At 48.7% G+C, this 22,409-nt stretch overlaps 1 protein-coding gene across 1 annotated transcript in view; it reads left to right on the top strand.

Annotated features, from left to right (window-relative positions):
• Nucleotides 1-22,409, top strand: part of LOC124004974 (rho guanine nucleotide exchange factor TIAM1-like) — a 114,558-nt gene that overhangs the window by 57,482 nt on the left and 34,667 nt on the right. Inside the window, 4 exon segments of the mRNA XM_046313776.1 lie at nt 6,820-6,885; nt 17,401-17,601; nt 20,166-20,234; nt 21,928-22,053. Of these exon segments, the coding sequence (XP_046169732.1) occupies nt 6,820-6,885; nt 17,401-17,601; nt 20,166-20,234; nt 21,928-22,053 (462 nt within the window).

The raw sequence follows: 22,409 nt of genomic DNA on the forward strand, positions 1-22,409 counted from the left end.
GTAATCTAGAGACGTCTCCTCTCTGCACCGTCTGTAATCTAGAGACGTCTCCTCTCTGCACCGTCTGTAATCTAGAGACGTCCCCTCTCTGCACCGTCTGTAATCTAGAGACGTCCCCTCTCTGCACCGTCTGTAATCTAGAGACGTCCCCTCTCTGCACCGTCTGTAATCTAGAGACGTCCCCTCTCTGCACCGTCTGTAATCTAGAGACGTCCCCTCTCTGCACCGTCTGTAATCTAGAGACGTCCCCTCTCTGCACCGTCTGTAATCTAGAGACGTCCCCTCTCTGCACCGTCTGTAATCTAGAGACGTCCCCTCTCTGCACCGTATTCTGCACCATATTCTGCACCGTCTGTAATCTAGAGACGTCCCCTCTCTGCACCATATTCTGCACCGTCTGTAATCTAGAGACGTCTCCTCTCTGCACCATATTCTGCACCGTCAGTAATCTAGAGACGTCCCCCTCTGCACCATATTCTGCACCGTCTGTAATCTAGAGACGTCCCCTCTCTGCACCGTCTGTAATCTAGAGACGTCCCCTCTCTGCATCGTCTGTAATCTAGAGACGTCCCCTCTCTGCACCGTCTGTAATCTAGAGACGTCCCCTCTCTGCACCGTCTGTAATCTAGAGACGTCCCCTCTCTGCACCATATTCTGCACCGTCTGTAATCTAGAGACGTCCCCTCTCTGCATCGTCTGTAATCTAGAGACGTCCCCTCTCTGCACCGTCTGTAATCTAGAGACGTCCCCTCTCTGCACCATGTTCTGCACCATCAGTAATCTAGAGACGTCCCCTCTCTGCACCATGTTCTGCACCGTCAGTAATCTAGAGACGTCCCCTCTCTGCACCGTCTGTAATCTAGAGACGTCCCCTCTCTGCACCGTCTGTAATCTAGAGACGTCCCCTCTCTGCACCGTCTGTAATCTAGAGACGTCCCCTCTCTGCACCGTCTGTAATCTAGAGACGTCCCCTCTCTGCACCGTCTGTAATCTAGAGACGTCCCCTCTCTGCACCGTATTCTGCACCGTCTGTAATCTAGAGACGTCCCCTCTCTGCACCGTCTGTAATCTAGAGACGTCCCTCTCTGCACCGTCTGTAATCTAGAGACGTCCCCTCTCTGCACCGTCTGTAATCTAGAGACGTCCCCTCTCTGCACCGTCTGTAATCTAGAGACGTCCCCTCTCTGCACCGTCTGTAATCTAGAGACGTCCCCTCTCTGCACCGTCTGTAATCTAGAGACGTCCCCTCTCTGCACCGTCTGTAATCTAGAGACGTCCCCTCTCTGCACCGTCTGTAATCTAGAGACGTCCCCTCTCTGCACCGTCTGTAATCTAGAGACGTCCCCTCTCTGCACCGTATTCTGCACCATATTCTGCACCGTCTGTAATCTAGAGACGTCCCCTCTCTGCACCATATTCTGCACCGTCTGTAATCTAGAGACGTCTCCTCTCTGCACCATATTCTGCACCGTCAGTAATCTAGAGACGTCCCCCTCTGCACCATATTCTGCACCGTCTGTAATCTAGAGACGTCCCCTCTCTGCACCGTCTGTAATCTAGAGACGTCCCCTCTCTGCATCGTCTGTAATCTAGAGACGTCCCCTCTCTGCACCGTCTGTAATCTAGAGACGTCCCCTCTCTGCACCGTCTGTAATCTAGAGACGTCCCCTCTCTGCACCATATTCTGCACCGTCTGTAATCTAGAGACGTCCCCTCTCTGCATCGTCTGTAATCTAGAGACGTCCCCTCTCTGCACCGTCTGTAATCTAGAGACGTCCCCTCTCTGCACCATGTTCTGCACCATCAGTAATCTAGAGACGTCCCCCTCTGCACCATGTTCTGCACCGTCAGTAATCTAGAGACGTCCCTCTCTGCACCGTCTGTAATCTAGAGACGTCCCCTCTCTGCACCGTCTGTAATCTAGAGACGTCCCCTCTCTGCACCGTCTGTAATCTAGAGACGTCCCCTCTCTGCACCGTCTGTAATCTAGAGACGTCCCCTCTCTGCACGTCTGTAATCTAGAGACGTCCCCTCTCTGCACCGTCTGTAATCTAGAGACGTCCCCTCTCTGCACCGTCTGTAATCTAGAGACGTCCCCTCTCTGCACCGTCTGTAATCTAGAGACGTCCCCTCTCTGCACCGTCTGTAATCTAGAGACGTCCCCTCTCTGCACCGTCTGTAATCTAGAGACGTCCCCTCTCTGCACCGTCTGTAATCTAGAGACGTCCCCTCTCTGCACCGTCTGTAATCTAGAGACGTCCCCTCTCTGCACCGTCTGTAATCTAGAGACGTCCCCTCTCTGCACCGTCTGTAATCTAGAGACGTCCCCTCTCTGCACCGTCTGTAATCTAGAGACGTCCCCTCTCTGCACCGTCTGTAATCTAGAGACGTCCCCTCTCTGCACCGTCTGTAATCTAGAGACGTCCCTCTCTGCACCGTCTGTAATCTAGAGACGTCCCTCTCTGCACCGTCTGTAATCTAGAGACGTCCCCTCTCTGCACCATGTTCTGCACCGTCAGTAATCTAGAGACGTCCCCTCTCTGCACCATGTTCTGCACCGTCAGTAATCTAGAGACGTCCCCTCTCTGCACCGTCTGTAATCTAGAGACGTCCCCTCTCTGCACCGTCTGTAATCTAGAGACGTCCCCTCACTGCACCGTCTGTAATCTAGAGACGTCCCCTCTCTGCACCGTCTGTAATCTAGAGACGTCCCCTCTCTGCACCGTCTGTAATCTAGAGACGTCCCTCTCTGCACCGTCTGTAATCTAGAGACGTCCCCTCTCTGCACCGTCTGTAATCTAGAGACGTCCCCTCTCTGCACCGTCTGTAATCTAGAGACGTCCCCTCTCTGCACCGTCTGTAATCTAGAGACGTCCCCTCTCTGCACCGTCTGTAATCTAGAGACGTCCCCTCTCTGCACCGTCTGTAATCTAGAGACGTCCCCTCTCTGCACCGTCTGTAATCTAGAGACGTCCCCTCTCTGCACCGTCTGTAATCTAGAGACGTCCCCTCTCTGCACCGTCTGTAATCTAGAGACGTCCCCTCTCTGCACCGTCTGTAATCTAGAGACGTCCCCTCTCTGCACCGTCTGTAATCTAGAGACGTCCCCTCTCTGCACCGTCTGTAATCTAGAGACGTCCCCTCTCTGCACCGTCTGTAATCTAGAGACGTCCCCTCTCTGCACCGTCTGTAATCTAGAGACGTCCCCTCTCTGCACCGTCTGTAATCTAGAGACGTCCCCTCTCTGCACCGTCTGTAATCTAGAGACGTCCCCTCTCTGCACCGTCTGTAATCTAGAGACGTCCCCTCTCTGCACCGTCTGTAATCTAGAGACGTCCCCTCTCTGCACCATATTCTGCACCGTCTGTAATCTAGAGACGTCCCCTCTCTGCACCGTCTGTAATCTAGAGACGTCCCCTCTCTGCACCGTCTGTAATCTAGAGACGTTCCCTCTCTGCACCGTCTGTAATCTAGAGACGTCCCCTCTCTGCACCATATTCTGCACCGTCTGTAATCTAGAGACGTCCTCTCTCTGCACCGTCTGTAATCTAGAGACGTCCTCTCTCTGCACCGTCTGTAATCTAGAGATGTCCCCTCTCTGCACCGTATTCTGCACCTCTGCCACCAACTCATTGACTCTTGGCTGGGAGAATAAAGTGATACACACATACAGTTTCTTCTTCCCCCTCCTCTTCCTCCTAATGTGCATGATTTGGACTCTCTTCCGTGACCTTTTACATAGGATGCAGAAAATAAATAGATCTTCGTCATCACGTCTCGTTACTTTAGCTGTTCAACAGCTTGTTGATATGTCAGCTTTGGCTCCATAGTTAGATCAAAACCTCTGTGGACCAGGAATGGAGGGATGGGATTTGGTTTGAGGGGGGAAGAGCAGAGAGACGGGTGCCCCTTTGATTAGTCTGTATTCTAAATGCTTGATTCAAAATTATGAATGATGATTAAGATTGTTTAACGGAGGCAGTGTTTGTTATAAATTCAGTAGAATAACTTCCTAATAAATGGACAGACAATGCAAACAGACTAAATAAGCTAGTCAGGGTGAACTAACAAAGCTTGCATGTCATAGAATAAGAGTGATGTGTTCCAAATGACACCCGATTCCTGACGTAGTGCACTGGGCTCTGGTCCAAAAGTAGTGGGCCACGTAGGGAATAGGGTGCCATTTGGGCCTTTTCCCCAGGAGGTTGCTGATAGCATTGTAGCTGCATAGCATAAAATGGCAGGGGCAGTTTACACAGAAACATATGGGTGCAGGCTAGTCTAAGCTAGGCTAGGCTAGGCTAATTAGAATGCAACAGCTGTGGTATGTAGCTCCGTTTGAGGTGGTTTTCAGTCAGAGTGTGCTTCAAGCCTGGTTTCATGGGCTGACGTTTATATGACATCTCCACCTGAACGTCTAGTGTCTGACACCTGCTGTAGTTCATACTTCCTCTCATTAGTCAATATTTTCACTGCAGTTCTTCTGTCTTTTCTCTCTCTCTCTCGCTCTCGCTCCCCTCCCCCCACCCCCTCCGAAGGTAGTGCACTACGTAGGGAATAGGGTTTTATTTGTCACTTAGACAACCCTGGCCTCACTGCAAGACAACCAGTGTCATCCTGTTGACCTGTTGAGCAGCCTTCTAAAAACTTAAATAAAATAAAAACTGCCCCCTGATTTAGCTCTCTGAAGTCATGTGGAGAAATGATTGCCCCCTGATTAGCTCTCTGAAGCCATGTGGAGAAATGATTGCCCCCTGATTAGCTCTCTGAAGCCATGTGGAGAAATGATTGCCCCCTGATTAGCTCTCTGAAGTCATGTGGAGAAATGATTGCACCCTGATTTAGCTCTCTGAAGCCATGTGGAGAAATGATTGCCCCCTGATTTAGCTCTCTGAAGTCATGTGGAGAAATGATTGCCCCCTGATTAGCTCTCTGAAGTCATGTGGAGAAAAGATTGCCCCCTGATTTAGCTCTCTGAAGCCATGTGGAGAAAAGATTGCCCCCTGATTTAGCTCTCTGAAGCCATGTGGAGAAATGATTGTGTCTATTATAGGCATTGATTGAAGCTCAGTATTAAATTCAAATCTCCTTACCATCAAATCTAAACCATAATGACACCAATCTCGATAAGAAAAATTCAAATCAACATGATAGCCTAGTGGTTAGAGTGTTGGACTAGTAACCGAAAAGTTGCAAGTTCGAATCCCCGAGCTGGCAAGGTAAAAATCTGTCGTTCTGCCCTTGAACAGGCAGTTAACCCACTGTTCCTAGGCCGTCATTGAAAATAAGAACTTGTTCTTAACTGACTTGCCTAGTTAAATAAAGGTAAAATAATTAAAAAAAATAAACTTCCAATCTAGGAGACCGGGCTGGCACATGGAATGTCATGTAGCGTTGTTTTACCCAGCCCGATGCACCGAGTAACATAGTAAACGTAAAGAATTAGAAAACAAACCCAATTCTGATGAACTCCCATATCTACTGGGTGAAATACCACAGTGTGACATCACAGCAGCAAGATGTGTGGCCTGTTGCCACAAGAAAAGGACAACCAGTGAAGAACACACACCAGTGTAAATAGCACCAATATTTCTGCTTATTTATTTTCCGTTTTGTACTTTAACCATTTGTATATTGTTGCAACAGTATATATATACATAATATGACATTTTTAATGTCTTTATTGTTTTGGAACTTCTGTGAGTGGAATGTTTACTGTTAATTTTTGTTTATTTTACTTTTGTACATTATCTACCTCACTTGCTTTGGCAATGTTAACATATGTTTCCCATGCTAATAAAGCCCCTGGGGGGAGGGGGGGAGAGAGAGAGGAGAGAGAGAGAGAGAGAGAGAGAGAGAGAGAGAGAGAGAGAGAGAGAGAGAGAGAGAGAGGGGGGAGGGAGGAGAGAGAGGAGAGAGAGAGGGGGGGGAGGGAGGAGAGAGGGGGAGGGAGGAGAGAGAGAGAGGGGGAGGGAGGAGGAGAGAGAGAGAGAGGGGGAGGGAGGGGGAGGGAGAGAGAGAGAGAGAGAGGGGGGAGGGAGGAGAGAGAGAGAGAGAGGGAGAGGGGGAGAGAGAGAGAGGGGAGAGGGAGGAGAGAGAGAGAGGGGAGAGGGAGGGAGAGAGAGAGAGAGGGGGAGGGGGAGGGAGGGAGGAGAGAGAAGAGAGAGAGAGGGGGAGGGAGGAGAGAGAAGAGAGAGAGAGGGGATAGGGAGGAGAGAGAGAGAGAGAGAGGGGATAGGGAGGAGAGAGAGAGAGAGGGGGAGGGAGGGAGAGAGAGAGAGAGAGGGAGGGAGGGAGGAGAGAGAGGAGAGAGGGGGAGGGAGGAGAGAGAGGAGAGGGGGGGGAGAGGAGAGGGAGGAGAGAGAGAGAGAGAGAGAGGGAGAGGGAGAGGGAGAGGGAGGAGAGAGAGAGAGAGAGAGAGAGAGAGAGAGAGAGAGAGAGAGAGAGAGAGAGAGAGAGAGAGAGAGAGAGAGAGAGAGAGAGAGAGAGAGAGAGAGAGAGAGAGAGAGAGAGAGAGAGAGAGAGAGAGAGAGAGAGAGAGGAGAGAGAGAGAGAGAGAGAGAGAGAGGGGGAGAGAGAGAGAGAGGGGGGGGAGAGAGAGAGAGAGGGAGGAGAGAGAGAGGAGAGAGGGAGGAGAGAGAGAGGGGGGAGGGATGAGAGAGAGAGGGGAGGGAGAGAGAGAGAGAGGGAGGGAGGAGAGAGAGAGCTCTCCTTTACATTGGACTCTTCCCTTCTTCCGCTGACTGAGGCTTTGACTGACCGACGGTCCTCTCCTCCTCTCCGTCTCTCCATCTGTCTGTCGTCTTTTCTGTCCGCCAGCCTCCCATGTCTGCCCTGAAGAGGAGCGAGCGCTCCTCAGAGTCCATCTCTGACATGCTGCATCTGGTGAGCCTGCTCTCGAAAATAACTAGTTACATCTACTTCCTCTTTACTTAACTAAAGATGTTTCTTCAGTGTTTGTGTCGTGTCTTTGTTCTTTCATTGGTTCATACTATCAGCTGTGATTTTCTTGTTGGTTGGACTATGTCGTATATTACGCTGTGTGAGACTGTTGTCTCTAACTCAAGGCTACCTGATGTGGTGAGGTTGTGTGATTCCTGATGCTTTTAATCGCTGTTATTCACACCGTTTCTTGCTTCACAAATGGCACCCTATCCACTATATAGTGCACTATGGGTCCTGGTCTAAAGTAGTGCACTATAGCGGGAATAGGGCGCCATTTGGGATGCACACACTTCTCTAGGCTGCTTGTGGACATTACAGGAAGCTGTGAGTCAGCGCTGTCAGCTAGCAAAGCTCTCCAATCTGTCACCACAGTCCCTAAGCACTGTCAGCTAGCGAAGCTCCCCAATCTGTCATACAGTCATTCTGTGAGCTGAAACTGTGACTCCTCCGCACTGTCAGCTAGCAAAGCTCTCCAATCTGTCAGTCATTCTGTGAGCTTTTTTGTTATATACATCTTTTTTTATACAATTTTATTTATAAAAATAAAAATTACCCCCCTTTTCTCCCCAATTTTGTGGTATCCAATTGTTAGTAGTGACTATCTTGTCTCATCGCTACAACTCGCGTACAGGCTCGGGAGAGACGAAGGTCGAGAGCCATGCATCCTCTGAAACACAACCCAACTAAGCCGCACTGCTTCTTAACATGGCGCTCCTCCAACCCGGAAGCCAGCCGCACCAATGTGTCGGAGGAAACACTGTGCACCTAGCGGCCTGGTCAGCGTGCACAGGAGATGCTACTGCGCGATGAGACAAGGATATCCCTACTGGCCAAACCCTCCCTAACCCGGACGATGCTAGGCCAATTGTGTGTCGCCCCACGAACTTCCCGGTCACGGCCGGCTGCGACAGAGCCTGGGCTCAAACCCCGAGTCTCTGGTGGCACAGCTAGCACTGCAATGTAGTGCCTTTGACCACTGTGCCACCCGGGAGGCCTATATGATTTTATTTGACCTTTTATCAGCAATACAAAACATCCACGTACAAACAGAAAAAATCACACAAACATCCACATCGCCCATGCCCAGACCTACTTGAATGAATGATTAGTCCCTATTCTTTTAGTTTTTGAAATGTTTAGGACTAACTTATTCCTTGCCACCCATTCTGAAACTAACTGCAGCTCTTTGTTAAGTGTTGCAGTCATTTCACTCGCTATAGTAGCTGACGTGTATAGTGTTGAGTCATCCGCATACATAGACACACTCTGGCCTTACTCAAGATCGGTGGCATGTCATTAGTAAAGATTGAAAAAAAGTTAGGGGCCTAGACAGCTGCCCTGGGGAACTCCTGATTCTACCTGGATTATGTTGGAGAGGCTTCCATTAAAGAACACGTCTGTTTATCCACATTATAGCAGAGGGTGTAAAGCCATAACGCACACGTTTTTCCAGCAGCAGACCTATGATCAATGATGTCAAAAGCTGCGCTGAAGTCTAACAAAACAGCCCCCACAATATTTTTATCATCAATTTCTCTCAGCCAATCATCAGTCATTTGTGTAAGTGCTGTGCTTGTTGAATTTCCTTCCCTATAAGCGTGCTGAAAGTCTGTCAATTTGTTTACTGTAAAATAGCATTGTATTTGGTCAAACACAATTTTTTCCAAAAGTTTACTAAGGGTTGGTGACAGGCTGATTGGTCGGCTATTTGAGCCAGTAAAGGGGACTTTACTGTTCTTGGATAGAATAATGACTTTAGCTTCCCTCCAGGCCTGAGGGCACACACATTCTAGTGGGTTTAAATTGAAGATATAGCAAATAGGAGTGGCATTATCGTCTGCAATTATCCATCCAAGTTAATATAATAATAATAATATATGCCATTTAGCAGACGCTTTTATCCAAAGCGACTTACAGTCATGTGTGCATACATTCTACATATGGGTGGTCCCGGGGATCGAACCCACTACCCTGGCGTTACAAGCGCCATGCTCTACCAACTGAGCTATGCCTAAGTTTGCTAATCTTACCAATGAAGAAATCATCAGAGTATCAGTGGGTTTTGTGATGAATGAGCCATTTGATTCAAGGAATGACTGAGTTTGCAATTTTTGTCATTTTTATATCATTTATCTTTCTTTCATAGTATAGTTTCTTCTTTTTATTCAGTTTAGTCACATAAATTCTCAATTTGAAGTACTTTTGCCTGATCCCTCTCAACCATAACATTTTTCAATTCCTCGTCAATCCACAAGAAAATACCATGTTATCAGAATTTAAGATTTTGTACTAGACACGTTTCATGGGAACATTGCAAAATGTCCAGTTTTCTGTGGGTTAGGAGAATTTTCCATCAACGGCCAACCAAATATACACAGAACATGGTTGCAAATGTTCTCAGAACACGGTTCATGGGAACGAAAATGATGCTCCTAAATCACTATGCTAAATTGCATTGACTTATTTCAGCACTTTAATTAAGGGATTTCTGTATATTTGTCTAATGTTGTTGGGGCATATTAACTTGTTTTTAATGATACTCCTGAAATGACTCTTCTCACTAAAGTTGTTTCAGATAGGGAGGGATTAGGCCGTGTCCTGTCCAGAGGAAACCCTAACTATACTGCCCCAGTAAGCACCGTAGAGTTATCTGTTATTGGGAAATTGGTTGGGCCTTCGTCATTGGTGCTGGTGGCCTGGGTAGGGGAGGCACCCAACTGTCACATTTTTAGAAATATAGAAGTTAATGTTATTATTTGGCAACAGTTGCAACACACTTATCTGATCATTAAAATTAGTTTCTCAATGAAAGATGGTAATCTGTAATCGAGTACAAATTATGATCACATTTCCACTACCTCTCGTAAATGAATTTAATTTATTAATTCTGAATTTATTAATTCTATATAGCTGAACATTTCTCTTTGGTCTTCCTGAAATCCATATCATGTATATATATATATATATATATACTATGTATATCATTCCTTTAAAAGATCCAGCTGCAGATTGTGCTTTTAAAAAAAAAACAATATTGTGATTTCTGTCATTTGTCCCAAGTGATTCTGTTGCAATTTGTCTGTTTTTCCACATTTAAAACGTGCAGATGGAACTCTGTGTTGTTTTTGGTATAACTGGCATCATCATTGCTTAGATGGCAAATGTGAGAAAGTACAGACATGCTACTGTAAAAATACACATTTCTGATATGCTGAGAATATGGTAACCATGTTCTGGGTATGTTTCTATCACAAGCAACACTACCACCCGGGCCATGTTTCAGCAACTAAGTAAGTCTGTTTCAGATAGAAATGTAATGGCGAGAGCTGATGTTACGTCACTCCTAATCAGAGACGCGTGTTGCTTCTACATGGGGGGGGGGGTTACCGAGCAACAATGACAAGAAGTTGCCCTGTGAGGAATCTTAGATGACTTGTTTCATTGATGACTTGCTAGATTGTCCTTGTTGTCTTGTTTTGTTTGTTCCCCAATGGTGGAACAAACTCCCTCACGACGCCAGGACAGCGGAGTCAATCACCACCTTCCGGAGACACCTGAAACCCCACCTCTTTAAGGAATACCTAGGATAGGTTAAGTAATCCCTCTCACCCCACCCCCCCTAAGTTTTAGATGCACTATTGTTAAGTGACTGTCCCACTGGATGTCATAAGGTGAATGCACCAATTTGTAAGTCGCTCTGGATAAGAGCGTCTGCTAAATGACTTAAATGTAAAATGTTAAATGTAAGTCTATGGCAAAAAATGTGATGGCGATCTAAGCAACAACTGTAACAATGTATTTGAGAAGTGCTCATTTTGAAAACGTTTGCTTTCTATTAACATTGGAAACTAAGTATATTGACATGTCAACGATCTAAGCCAGCCCCGTCGTGTCAACGATCTAAGTCAGCCCCGTCGTGTCAACGATCTAAGTCAGCCCCGTCGTGTCAACGATCTAAGTCAGCCCCGTAGTGTCCACGATCTAAGCCAGCCCCGTCTGTTTTGCCCCGTAGTGTCCACGATCTAAGCCAGCCCCGTCTGTTTTGCCCCGTAGTGTCAACGATCTAAGCCAGCCCCGTAGTGTCAACGATCTAAGCCAGCCCCGTCTGTTTTGCCCCGTAGTGTCAACGATCTAAGTCAGCCCCGTAGTGTCAACGATCTAAGTCAGCCCCGTAGTGTCAACGATCTAAGTCAGCCCCGTAGTGTCAACGATCTAAGTCAGCCCCGTAGTGTCAACGATCTAAGTCAGCCCCGTAGTGTCAACGATCTAAGCCAGCCCCGTAGTGTCAATGATCTAAGCCAGCCCCGTCTGTTTTGCCCCATAGTGTCAATGATCTAAGCCAGCCCCGTCTGTTTTGCCCCATAGTGTCAACGATCTAAGCCAGCCCCGTCTGTTTTGCCCCGTAGTGTCAACGATCTAAGCCAGCCCCGTAGTGTCAACGATCTAAGCCAGCCCCGTAGTGTCAACGATCTAAGCCAGCCCCGTAGTGTCAACGATCTAAGCCAGCCCCGTCTGTTTTGCCCCATAGTGTCAACGATCTAAGCCAGCCCCGTCTGTTTTGGCCCGTAGTGTCAACGATCTAAGCCAGCCCCGTCTGTTTTGCCCCATAGTGTCAACGATCTAAGCCAGCCCCGTCTGTTTTGCCCCGTAGTGTCAACGATCTAAGCCAGCCCCGTCTGTTTTGCCCCGTAGTGTCAACGATCTAAGCCAGCCCCGTCTGTTTTGCCCCGTAGTGTCAACGATCTAAGCCAGCCCCGTAGTGTCAACGATCTAAGCCAGCCCCGTAGTGTCAACGATCTAAGCCAGCCCCGTAGTGTCAACGATCTAAGCCAGCCCCGTCTGTTTTGCCCCATAGTGTCAACGATCTAAGCCAGCCCCGTCTGTTTTGGCCCGTAGTGTCAACGATCTAAGCCAGCCCCGTCTGTTTTGGCCCGTAGTGTCAACGATCTAAGCCAGCCCCGTCTGTTTTGCCCCGTAGTGTCAACGATCTAAGCCAGCCCCGTCTGTTTTGCCCCGTAGTGTCAACGATCTAAGCCAGCCCCGTCTGTTTTGCCCCGTAGTGTCAACGATCTAAGCCAGCCCCGTCTGTTTTGCCCCATAGTGTCAACGATCTAAGCCAGCCCCGTCTGTTTTGCCCCGTAGTGTCAACGATCTAAGCCAGCCCCGTCTGTTTTGCCCCATAGTGTCAACGATCTAAGCCAGCCCCGTCTGTTTTGCCCCATAGTGTCAACGATCTAAGCCAGCCCCGTCTGTTTTGCCCCATAGTGTCAACGATCTAAGCCAGCCCCGTCTGTTTTGCCCCATAGTGTCAACGATCTAAGCCAGCCCCGTCTGTTTTGCCCCATAGTGTCAACGATCTAAGCCAGCCCCGTCTGTTTTGCCCCATAGTGTCAACGATCTAAGCCAGCCCCGTCTGTTTTGCCCCGTAGTGTCAACGATCTAAGCCAGCCCCGTCTGTTTTGCCCCATAGTGTCAACGATCTAAGCCAGCCCCATCTGTTTTGGCCCGTAGTGTCAACGATCTAAGCCAGCCCCGTCTGTTTTGGCCCGTAGTGTCAACGATCTAAGCCAGCCCCATCTGTTTTGGCCCGTAGTGTCAACGATCTAAGCCAGCCCCGTCTGTTTTGCCCCATAGTGTCAACGATCTAAGCCAGCCCCATCTGTTTTGGCCCGTAGTGTCAACGATCTAAGCCAGCCCCATCTGTTTTGGCCCGTAGTGTCAACGATCTAAGCCAGCCCCGTCTGTTTTGCCCCGTAGTGTCAACAATCTAAGCCAGCCCCGTAGTGTCAACAATCTAAGCCAGCCCTGTAGTGTCAACGATCTAAGCCAGCCCCATCTGTTTTGCCCCATAGTGTCAACGATCTAAGCCAGCCCCATCTGTTTTGCCCCGTAGTGTCAACGATCTAAGCCAGCCCCGTCTGTTTTGCCCCGTAGTGTCAACGATCTAAGCCAGCCCCGTCTGTTTTGCCCCGTAGTGTCAACGATCTAAGCCAGCCCCGTCTGTTTTGCCCCATAGTGTCAACGATCTAAGCCAGCCCCGTCTGTTTTGCCCCGTAGTTGAGCACTCACCAATTTTGTTGCTGAACAACCAACCCGTCTATTTCTGCCCTAAGTGAAGATATCCCAACATTGCACATCAACACTTTCCTAGGCAACATGCTATATGTATTGTTTTGGTTTTGATGATCTGAAGAGATCAATACATCAGCCATCAGTAGGAGGAAGACACAGGGGAAGAGATCAATACATCAGCCATCAGTAGGAGGAAGACACAGGGGAAGAGATCAATACATCAGCCATCAGTAGGAGGAAGACACAGGGGAAGAGACCAATACATCAGCCATCAGTAGGAGGAAGACACAGGGGAAGAGATCAATACATCACCCATCAGTAGGAGGAAGACACAGGGGAAGAGATCAATACATCAGCCATCAGTAGGAGGAAGACACAGGGGAAGAGATCAATACATCAGACATCAGTAGGAGGAAGACACAGGGGAAGAGATCAATACATCAGACATCAGTAGGAGGAAGACACAGGGGAAGAGATCAATACATCAGCCATCAGTAGGAGGAAGACACAGGGGAAGAGATCAATACATCAGCCATCAGTAGGAGGAAGACACAGGGGAAGAGATCAATACATCAGCCATCAGTAGGAGGAAGACACAGGGGAAGAGATCAATACATCAGCCATCAGTAGGAGGAAGACAGGGGAAGAGACCAATACATCAGGTAGGAGGAAGAGGGGAAGAGATCAATACATCAGACATCAGTAGGAGGAAGACACAGGGGAAGAGATCAATACATCAGACATCAGTAGGAGGAAGACACAGGGGAAGAGATCAATACAACAGCCATCAGTAGGAGGAAGACACAGGGGAAGAGATCAATACATCACCCATCAGTAGGAGGAAGACACAGGGGAAGAGATCAATACATCAGCCATCAGTAGGAGGAAGACACAGGGGAAGAGATCAATACATCAGCCATCAGTAGGAGGAAGACACAGGGGAAGAGATCAATACATCAGTAGGAGGAAGACACAGGGGAAGAGATCAATACATCAGTAGGAGGAAGACACAGGGGAAGAGATCAATACATCAGTAGGAGGAAGACACAGGGGAAGAGATCAATACATCAGTAGGAGACTGACTGTTACGACAGGCCAAAAATAGACAGAAGTTCAAATGATCCATTCTCCCTCTTCTCCCTCTCCTGTCCTTTCTCCAATCCTGCCTCTCACCTCTCCCCTCCTCTCGTCCGTTTGTTTTGATATTCTTCGTGGGTCTGTGTGATCTGTGGGAAATAACGGGGTCATTCAATTGGCAGGAGGTGAGGAAGTGTAGCTCAGTTTCCACCTCATTTTGTGGGCAGTGTGTTCTCTTGAGAGCCAGGTCTGCCTGTTTGCTACGTCAAGGCGATGCTCACGGAAGTCTTTACATAGTCGAGGATTTTCTTCAATTTGGTGTCACTCACAGTGGTCAGGTATTTTGCCACGGTGTACTCTCTGTTTAGGGACAGATATCACTCCAATATGCTCTGTTCTCTTTGGTTGATTCTTTCCAGTGTCTCAAATAGTGATCTTTCTGCTTTGCCGTGATGTGGTTGAGTGTAATTGTGTTGCTGTCCTGTGGTGTCTGTTTGTGAACAGAGCCCCTGGGGTTCTGTGGTGTCTGTTTGTGATCAGAGCCCCTGGGGTTCCTGTGGTGTGTATTTGTGAACAGAGCCCCTGGGGTTCCTGTGGTGTCTGTTTGTGAACAGAGCCCCCGGGGTCCTGTGGTGTCTGTTTGTGAACAGAGCCCCTGGGGTTCTGTGGTGTCTGTTTGTGATCAGAGCCCCTGGGGTTCCTGTGGTGTGTATTTGTGAACAGAGCCCCTGGGGTTCCTGTGGTGTCTGTTTGTGAACAGAGCCCCCGGGGTCCTGTGGTGTCTGTTTGTGAACAGAGCCCCTGGGGTTCTGTGGTGTCTGTTTGTGATCAGAGCCCCTGGGGTTCCTGTGGTGTCTATTTGTGAACAGAGCCCCTGGGGTTCCTGTGGTGTCTGTTTGTGAACAGAGCCCCTGGTGTTCCTGTGGTGTCTATTTGTGAACAGAGCCCCCGGGGTTCTGTGGTGTCTGTTTGTGAACAGAGCCCCCGGGGTCCTGTGGTGTCTATTTGTGAACAGAGCCCCTGGGGTTCCTGTGGTGTCTGTTTGTGAACAGAGCCCCTGGGGTTCTGTGGTGTCTGTTTGTGAACAGAGCCCCCGGGGTTCTGTGGTGTCTGTTTGTGAACAGAGCCCCCGGGGTTCTGTGGTGTTCCGTTGTACACAAAGTATATTCTTTGCAGAATTCTGCCTGCATCAATTGGGTGTTTGTCCCATTTAGTCTATTATTGGTTGATGTGTGGAACCCCACACCTCACAACCATAAAGGGCAATGGGTTCAACAACTGATTCAAGTATTTATTGTTTACTAGATCGTAAATTGGGATGTTGAATTTTATGTTCCTTTTGATGGCATATAAGGCCCATCTTGCCTGGACTCTTTAGGTCTTTCTCAGCTATTTTTTTTAACCTTTATTTTACTGGATTGAGTCAAAGGGGGTATGAATACTTTTCTGAAGTCACCAGGGCCCATAGGGAATGGTCAAAAGTAGGGCACTACGTAGGGAATATTTTTTAAATGTACCCTTTATTTTACTAGGCAAGTCAGTTAAAGAACACATTCTTATTTTCAACGACGGCCTGGGAACAGTGGGTTTACTGCCTGTTCAGGGGCAGAATGACAGATTTGTACCTTGTCAGCTCGGGATTCGAACTTGCAACCTTCCGGTTACTAGTCCAACGCTCTAACCACTAGGCCACCCTGCCGCCCCTATGTTGAAGTGACCTGTGGGGTTGATGTTTAGGCCGAGGTAGGTGTAATTCTTAAGGCAACAGTGTCTAGATAGAATGAGTTTTTGTGTTATTAGCAACTAGAACTTCTTTGAAACACTCTCTTACTATGATTCACTGTCAGGGCCCCAGGTCTGACAGAATCTGTGCAGAAGATTCTCGGTGCTGCTGTTGGTGCTGCTCAGTTGGTAGGGACAGAAGCACCAGATCATCGGCAAACGTTTCCTAGTCCAGTGAGGTGAGGTCGGGTGCTGCAGACTGTTTTAGTGCCCTCGCCAATTCATTGACGTAAATGTTGAAGAGGGGGGGAGCGTTAAGCTGCATCCCTGTCCTAACCCCATGGCCCTGAGGAAAGAAATCTGTGTTTATTGCCAATTAAAAATTCCTCCTCTCCTCTCCATCCTTCTCTCTCTACTTCTTTCTTCCCTCTATCTCTCTCTCGATCTCTCTCCTCTCATCTGTCTCTCACTCCGTCTCTCTCTCCCTCTCATTCTTGCTCCTCTCCATCCATCCACCATCTCTCTCTCTATCTCTCTCATACCTTTCTCTCTCTACCCCTCTCTCGTCTCGATTCCTCTCTCTCTCTACCTCTCCATCCATCCCTCCTCTTCCGCTCTCTCTACATCTCTCATCCCACCCTCTCTCTCTCTCTCTCTCTCTCTCTCCCTCATACCTTTCTCTCTCTACCCCTCTCTCCTCTCGATTCCTCTCTCTCTACATCTCTCATCCCACCCTCTCCTCTCTCTCTCTCTCTCTCCCTCATACCTTTCTCTCTCTACCCCTCTCTCCTCTCGATTCCTCTCTCTCTACATCTCTCATCCCACCCTCTCCCCTCTTTCTCTCTCTCTCGCTCTCCCCTCTCTCCCCTCTCTCTCTCGCTCTCCCCCTCTCTCCTCTCTCTCTCTCTCGCTCCCCCTCTCTCCTCTCTCTCTCTCTCCCTCTCCCCTCTCTCCTCTCTCTCGCTCTCCCCCTCTCTCTCTCTCTCTCTCTCGCTCTCCCCCTCTCTCCTCTCTCTCTCCTCTCTATCCATCCCCCTCTTCCTCTCTCTCTAACTCCTCTCTATCCATCCCTCCTCTTCCTCTCTCTCTACATCTCTCCTCTCATCCCTCTTCCTCTCTCTCTACATCTCTCCTCTCATCCCTCTTCCTCTCTCTCTACATCTCTCCTCTCATCCCTCTTCCTCTCTCTCTACATCTCTCCTCTCATCCCTCTTCCTCTCTCTCTACATCTCTCCTCTCATCCCTCTTCCGCTCTCTCTACATCTCTCATCCCTCTTCCGCTCTCTCTACATCTCTCATCCCACCCTCTCCTCTCTCTCTCTCTCTCTCTCTCTCTCTCTCTCTCTCTCTCTCTCTCTCTCTCTCTCTCTCTCTCTCTCTGTCTCTCTCTCTCTCTCTCTCTCTGTCTCTCTCTCCCTCTTATCACCCTCTGTCCCTCCCTTGATCTCTCTCATCTCTCTCCTCTCATCTGTCTCTCTCCCTCTCATTCTCACTCCTCTCCATCCATCCACCATCTATCTCTCTCTCTATTTATTTCTCTCCCTGCCTCTCTTGCCCTCTTTCTCTCTCTACCTCTCTCTGTAGAGTACAGAGCAGGTCGCAGCATTCTGCCGCAGTCTCCATGATATGAATCCGTCTGAGTGTGCCACAACCTCCTCATCCCCCAGCCTGGACTCGCCCTTCCGTCCCCCTGCCACCGGCACCGCCAGCCGCCAGCTCTCCGACGCCGACAAGCTACGCAAAGTAATCTGTGAGCTGGTTGAGACGGAACGCACCTATGTCAAAGTCAGTAACAGTAATACTACATCTCTGCTGTGTGTCTGGTGTTTGTGGGGGGTGTTTATGGGAGAAGGGGGTTGGGGGGTGTTTATGGGAGAAGGGGGTTGGGGGTGTTTATTGGAGAAGGGGGTCGGGTGGGTGTTTATGGGAGAAGGGGGTTGGGGGTGTTTATGGGAGAAGGGGGTCGGGGGGTGTTTATGGGAGAAGGGGTTGGGGGGTGTTTATTGGAGAAGGGGGTCGGGGGTGTTTGTGGGAGAAGGGGGTTGGGGGTGTTTATGGGAGAAGGGGGTCGGGGGGTGTTTATGGGAGAAGGGGGTCGGGAGGGTGTTTATGGGAGAAGGGGGTCGGGGGGTGTTTATGGGAGAAGGGGGTTGGGGGGGTGTTTATGGGAGAAGGGGGTTGGGGGTGTTTATGGGAGAAGGGGGTCGGGGGGGTGTTTATGGGAAAAGGGGGTCGGGGGGTGTTTATGGGAGAAGGGGGTCGGGGGGTGTTTATGGGAGAAGGGGGTCGGGGGTGTTTATGGGAGAAGGGGGTCGGGGGGTGTTTGTGGGAGAAGGGGGTCGGGGGTGTTTGTGGGAGAAGGGGGTCGGGGGGGTGTTTATGGCAGAAGGGGGTTGGGGGGTGTTTGTGGGAGAAGGGGGTCGGGGGTGTTTGTGGGAGAAGGGGGTCGGGGGGGTGTTTATGGGAGGAGGGGGTCGGGGGGAGGGTGTGGGAGAAGGTGGGGTGTTAACTGGGTTATAGAATATATAAAAGCAAAACATTATATTGTATTATAACTGGGTTACAAAGAAACTCTGACAAGTTAAATACATAATATAACCTCAATACGTATGTAATCTGATCTAACTAGAAACAGACCTCAATACGTATCTAACTAGACAGAGGGATATTAAATATCCCTATATATATGTATATAATATATATGTAATCTGATCACCAAGCTGGAGTGGTATAAAGATCGCCACCGTTGGACTCTGGAGCAGTTGAAACGCCTTCTCTGGAGTGACTGATGCCAGGAGAAACTCTACCTGCCCCAATGCATTGTGCTAACTGTAAAGTTTGGAGGAGGAGGAATAATGGTCTGGGGCTCATGATTCAGGCCCCTTAGTTCCAGTGAAGGGAAATCTTAACGCTACAGCATACAATGGCATTATGCACGATTCTGTGCTTGCAACTTTGTGGCAACAGTTTGGGGAAGGCCCTTTCCTGTTTTAGCATCACAATGCCCCTGTGCACAAAGCAAGGTCTGTACAGACATGGTTTGTCGAGATCGGTGTGGAAGGACTTGACTGGCCTGTACAGAGCCCTGACCTCAACCCCATCGAACACATTTGGGATGAATTGGACCACTGACTGCGAGCCTGAAGGCCTAATCACCCAACATCAGTGCCGACCTCACTAATGCTCTTGTGGCCGAATGGAAGCAAGTCCCTGCAGTAATTTTCCAACATCTAGTGGAAATCCTTCCCAGAAGAGTGGAGGCTGTTATAGCAGCAATGTTTCAACATCTAGTGGAAAGCCTTCCCAGAAGAGTGGAGGCTGTTATAGCAGCAATGTTTCAACATCTAGTGGAAAGCCTTCCCAGAAGAGTGGAGGCTGTTATAGCAGCAATGTTCCAACATCTAGTGGAAAGCCTTCCCAGAAGAGTGGAGGCTGTTATAGCAGCAATGTTTCAACATCTAGTGGAAAGCCTTCCCAGAAAAGAGTGGAGGCTGTTATAGCAGCAATGCAATGTTCCCCAACATCTAGTGGAAAGCCTTCCCAGAAGAGTGGAGGCTGTTATAGCAGCAATGTTTCAACATCTAGTGGAAAGCCTTCCCAGAAGAGTGGAGGCTGTTATAGCAGCAATGTTCCAACATCTAGTGGAAAGCCTTCACAGAAGAGTGGAGGCTGTTATAGCAGTATAGGGGGGGACCAACTCCATATTAATGCCCATGATTTTGGAATGAGATGTTGGACGAGCAGGTGTCCACATACTTTTGGTCATGTAGTGTATTTATCTGATCTAAGTAGGAACAGAGATATCTTGACGGAGATATCTTGACGGAGATATCTTGACGGAGATGTCATAATACTTCAAACAAACTCACTCAGTGTGAGACCTAGAGAATAAAGGATGTATATATATGTGTGTACATATGATTAGGAACAGTGGTATTTTAATTCAACACTGTGCGTGCCAGTTTATAGTACCTCTTGATGACTTAATGACTTGTTGTCATAAGTGTGTTTAAAGCCAGAGTGTTTTCTATTCTCCCTCTCCGTGTGTGTACATATCCATGAGATGACATCCACCACCCCAATCAACTGTGTGTGTGTGTGTGTGTGTGTGTGTGTTGTGTGTGTGTGTGTGTGTGTGTGTGTGTGTGTGTGTGTGTGTGTGTGTGTGTGTGTGTGTGTGTGTGTGTGAGTCTGTGTGTGTGAATGTCTTTGTCTTGCAGGATGTGTGTGTGTGTGTGTGTGTGTGTGTGTGTGTGTGTGTGTGTGTCCACTAGCCCATTCAATGGGTGTTTGAGCGTGTGTGTGAGTCTGGCACTTTAATATAATCCGAATCACTCTTTGTCTTGCAGGATCTCAATTGTCTCATCGGGAGGTACTTAACCCCGCTGCAGAAGGAGACGTGCCTCACTCAGGATGAGGTATGATACACGGTGGGAGAGGTACTGACGTGCCTCACTCAGGATGAGGTATGATACACGGTGGGAGAGGGAGAGGTACTGACGTGCCTCACTCAGGATGAGGTATGATACATGGTGGGAGAGGTACTGACGTGCCTCACTCAGGATGAGGTATGATACATGGTGGGAGAGATACTGACGTGCCTCACTCAGGATGAGGTATGATACACGGTGGGAGAGGGAGAGGTACTGACGTGCCTCACTCAGGATGAGGTATGATACACGGTGGGAGAGGGAGAGGTACTGACGTGCCTCACTCAGGATGAGGTATGATACACGGTGGGAGAGGGAGAGGTACTGACGTGCCTCACTCAGGATGAGGTATGATACATGGTGGGAGAGGTACTGACGTGCCTCACTCAGGATGAGGTATGATACATGGTGGGAGAGATACTGACGTGCCTCACTCAGGATGAGGTATGATACATGGTGGGAGAGATACTGACGTGCCTCACTCAGGATGAGGTATGATACACGGTGGGAGAGGTACTGACGTGCCTCACTCAGGATGAGGTATGATACACGGTGGGAGAGATACTGACGTGCCTCACTCAGGATGAGGTATGATACATGGTGGGAGAGATACTGACGTGCCTCACTCAGGATGAGGTATGATACATGGTGGGAGAGATACTGACGTGCCTCACTCAGGATGAGGTATGATACACGGTGGGAGAGGTAGAGGTACTGACGTGCCTCACTCAGGATGAGGTATGATACACGGTGGGAGAGGTAGAGGTACTGACGTGCCTCACTCAGGATGAGGTATGATACACGGTGGGAGAGGTAGAGGTACTGACGTGCCTCACTCAGGATGAGGTATGATACACGGTGGGAGAGGGAGAGGTACTGACGTGCCTCACTCAGGATGAGGTATGATACACTGTGGGAGAGGGAGAGGTACTGACGTGCCTCACTCAGGATGAGGTATGATACATGGTAGGAGAGGGAGAGGTACTGACGTGCCTCACTCAGGATGAGGTATGATACATGGTGGGAGAGATACTGACGTGCCTCACTCAGGATGAGGTATGATACACGGTGGGAGAGGTACTGACGTGCCTCACTCAGGATGAGGTATGATACACGGTGGGAGAGGGAGAGGTACTGACGTGCCTCACTCAAGATGAGGTATGATACACGGTGGGAGAGGGAGAGGTACTGACGTGCCTCACTCAGGATGAGGTATGATACACGGTGGGAGAGGGAGAGATACTGGTGCTGCCTTTTTAAATGTCTTTGGTGCTAAAAAAAACCTACTTTTTTCATAGAATGGCTGTTGCGTAATCATGTACAGACTGTACTGTGTGTGAGAGGAAGAGCGACTAGGAGGAGGTTTTAGACGAGAGAACAGACAGGGATAACTATGAGGCTGAGACTGGAACACAGATGGTTTCTGTGCTTTTAATAGGATCGCCTCACTTCAACACCCTCACTACTTGCGGCCCAAATGGCTCCCTATCTACCATCAAGTGCACTACTTTTGACCGGGGCTCATATGGCTCTCATCAAAAGTAGTGCACTATATAGAGAATATGATGCCATTTGGGATGCAGCCCCCCCCCCCTCTCACTGTAATAGGGCACTTGAGTTGTAATTTGTTGATTATATTGTGAAATAATATATTTCCCTCCTTCCTTTTGTGCGGCTCCAGCTGGACATTCTGGTTGGGAACCTGCCTGAGATGGTGGAGTTCCAGGTGGAATTCCTGAAGACTCTAGAAGACGGGACCAGATTGGTCCCAGACCTGGAGAAGCTGGAGAGAGTGGACCAGTTCAAGGTACAAAATAACAGCCTGCCTAGAACAAAATAACATACTGCCTAGAACTACAAAATGACATACTGCCTTGAACTACAAAATGACATACTGCCTAGAACTACAAAATAACATACTGCCTAGAACTACAAAATTACATACTGCCTTGAACTACAAAATGACATACTGCCTAGAACTACAAAATGACATACTGCCTAGAACTACAAAATGACATACTGCCTAGAACTACAAAATGACATACTGCCTTGAACTACAAAATGACATACTGCCTAGAACTACAAAATAACATACTGCCTAGAACTACAAAATAACATACTGCCTTGAACTACAAAATGACATACTGCCTAGAACTACAAAAT

Source organism: Oncorhynchus gorbuscha, linkage group LG19, assembly GCF_021184085.1.
Source record: "Oncorhynchus gorbuscha isolate QuinsamMale2020 ecotype Even-year linkage group LG19, OgorEven_v1.0, whole genome shotgun sequence".
Classification (NCBI taxonomy): domain Eukaryota; kingdom Metazoa; phylum Chordata; class Actinopteri; order Salmoniformes; family Salmonidae; genus Oncorhynchus; species Oncorhynchus gorbuscha.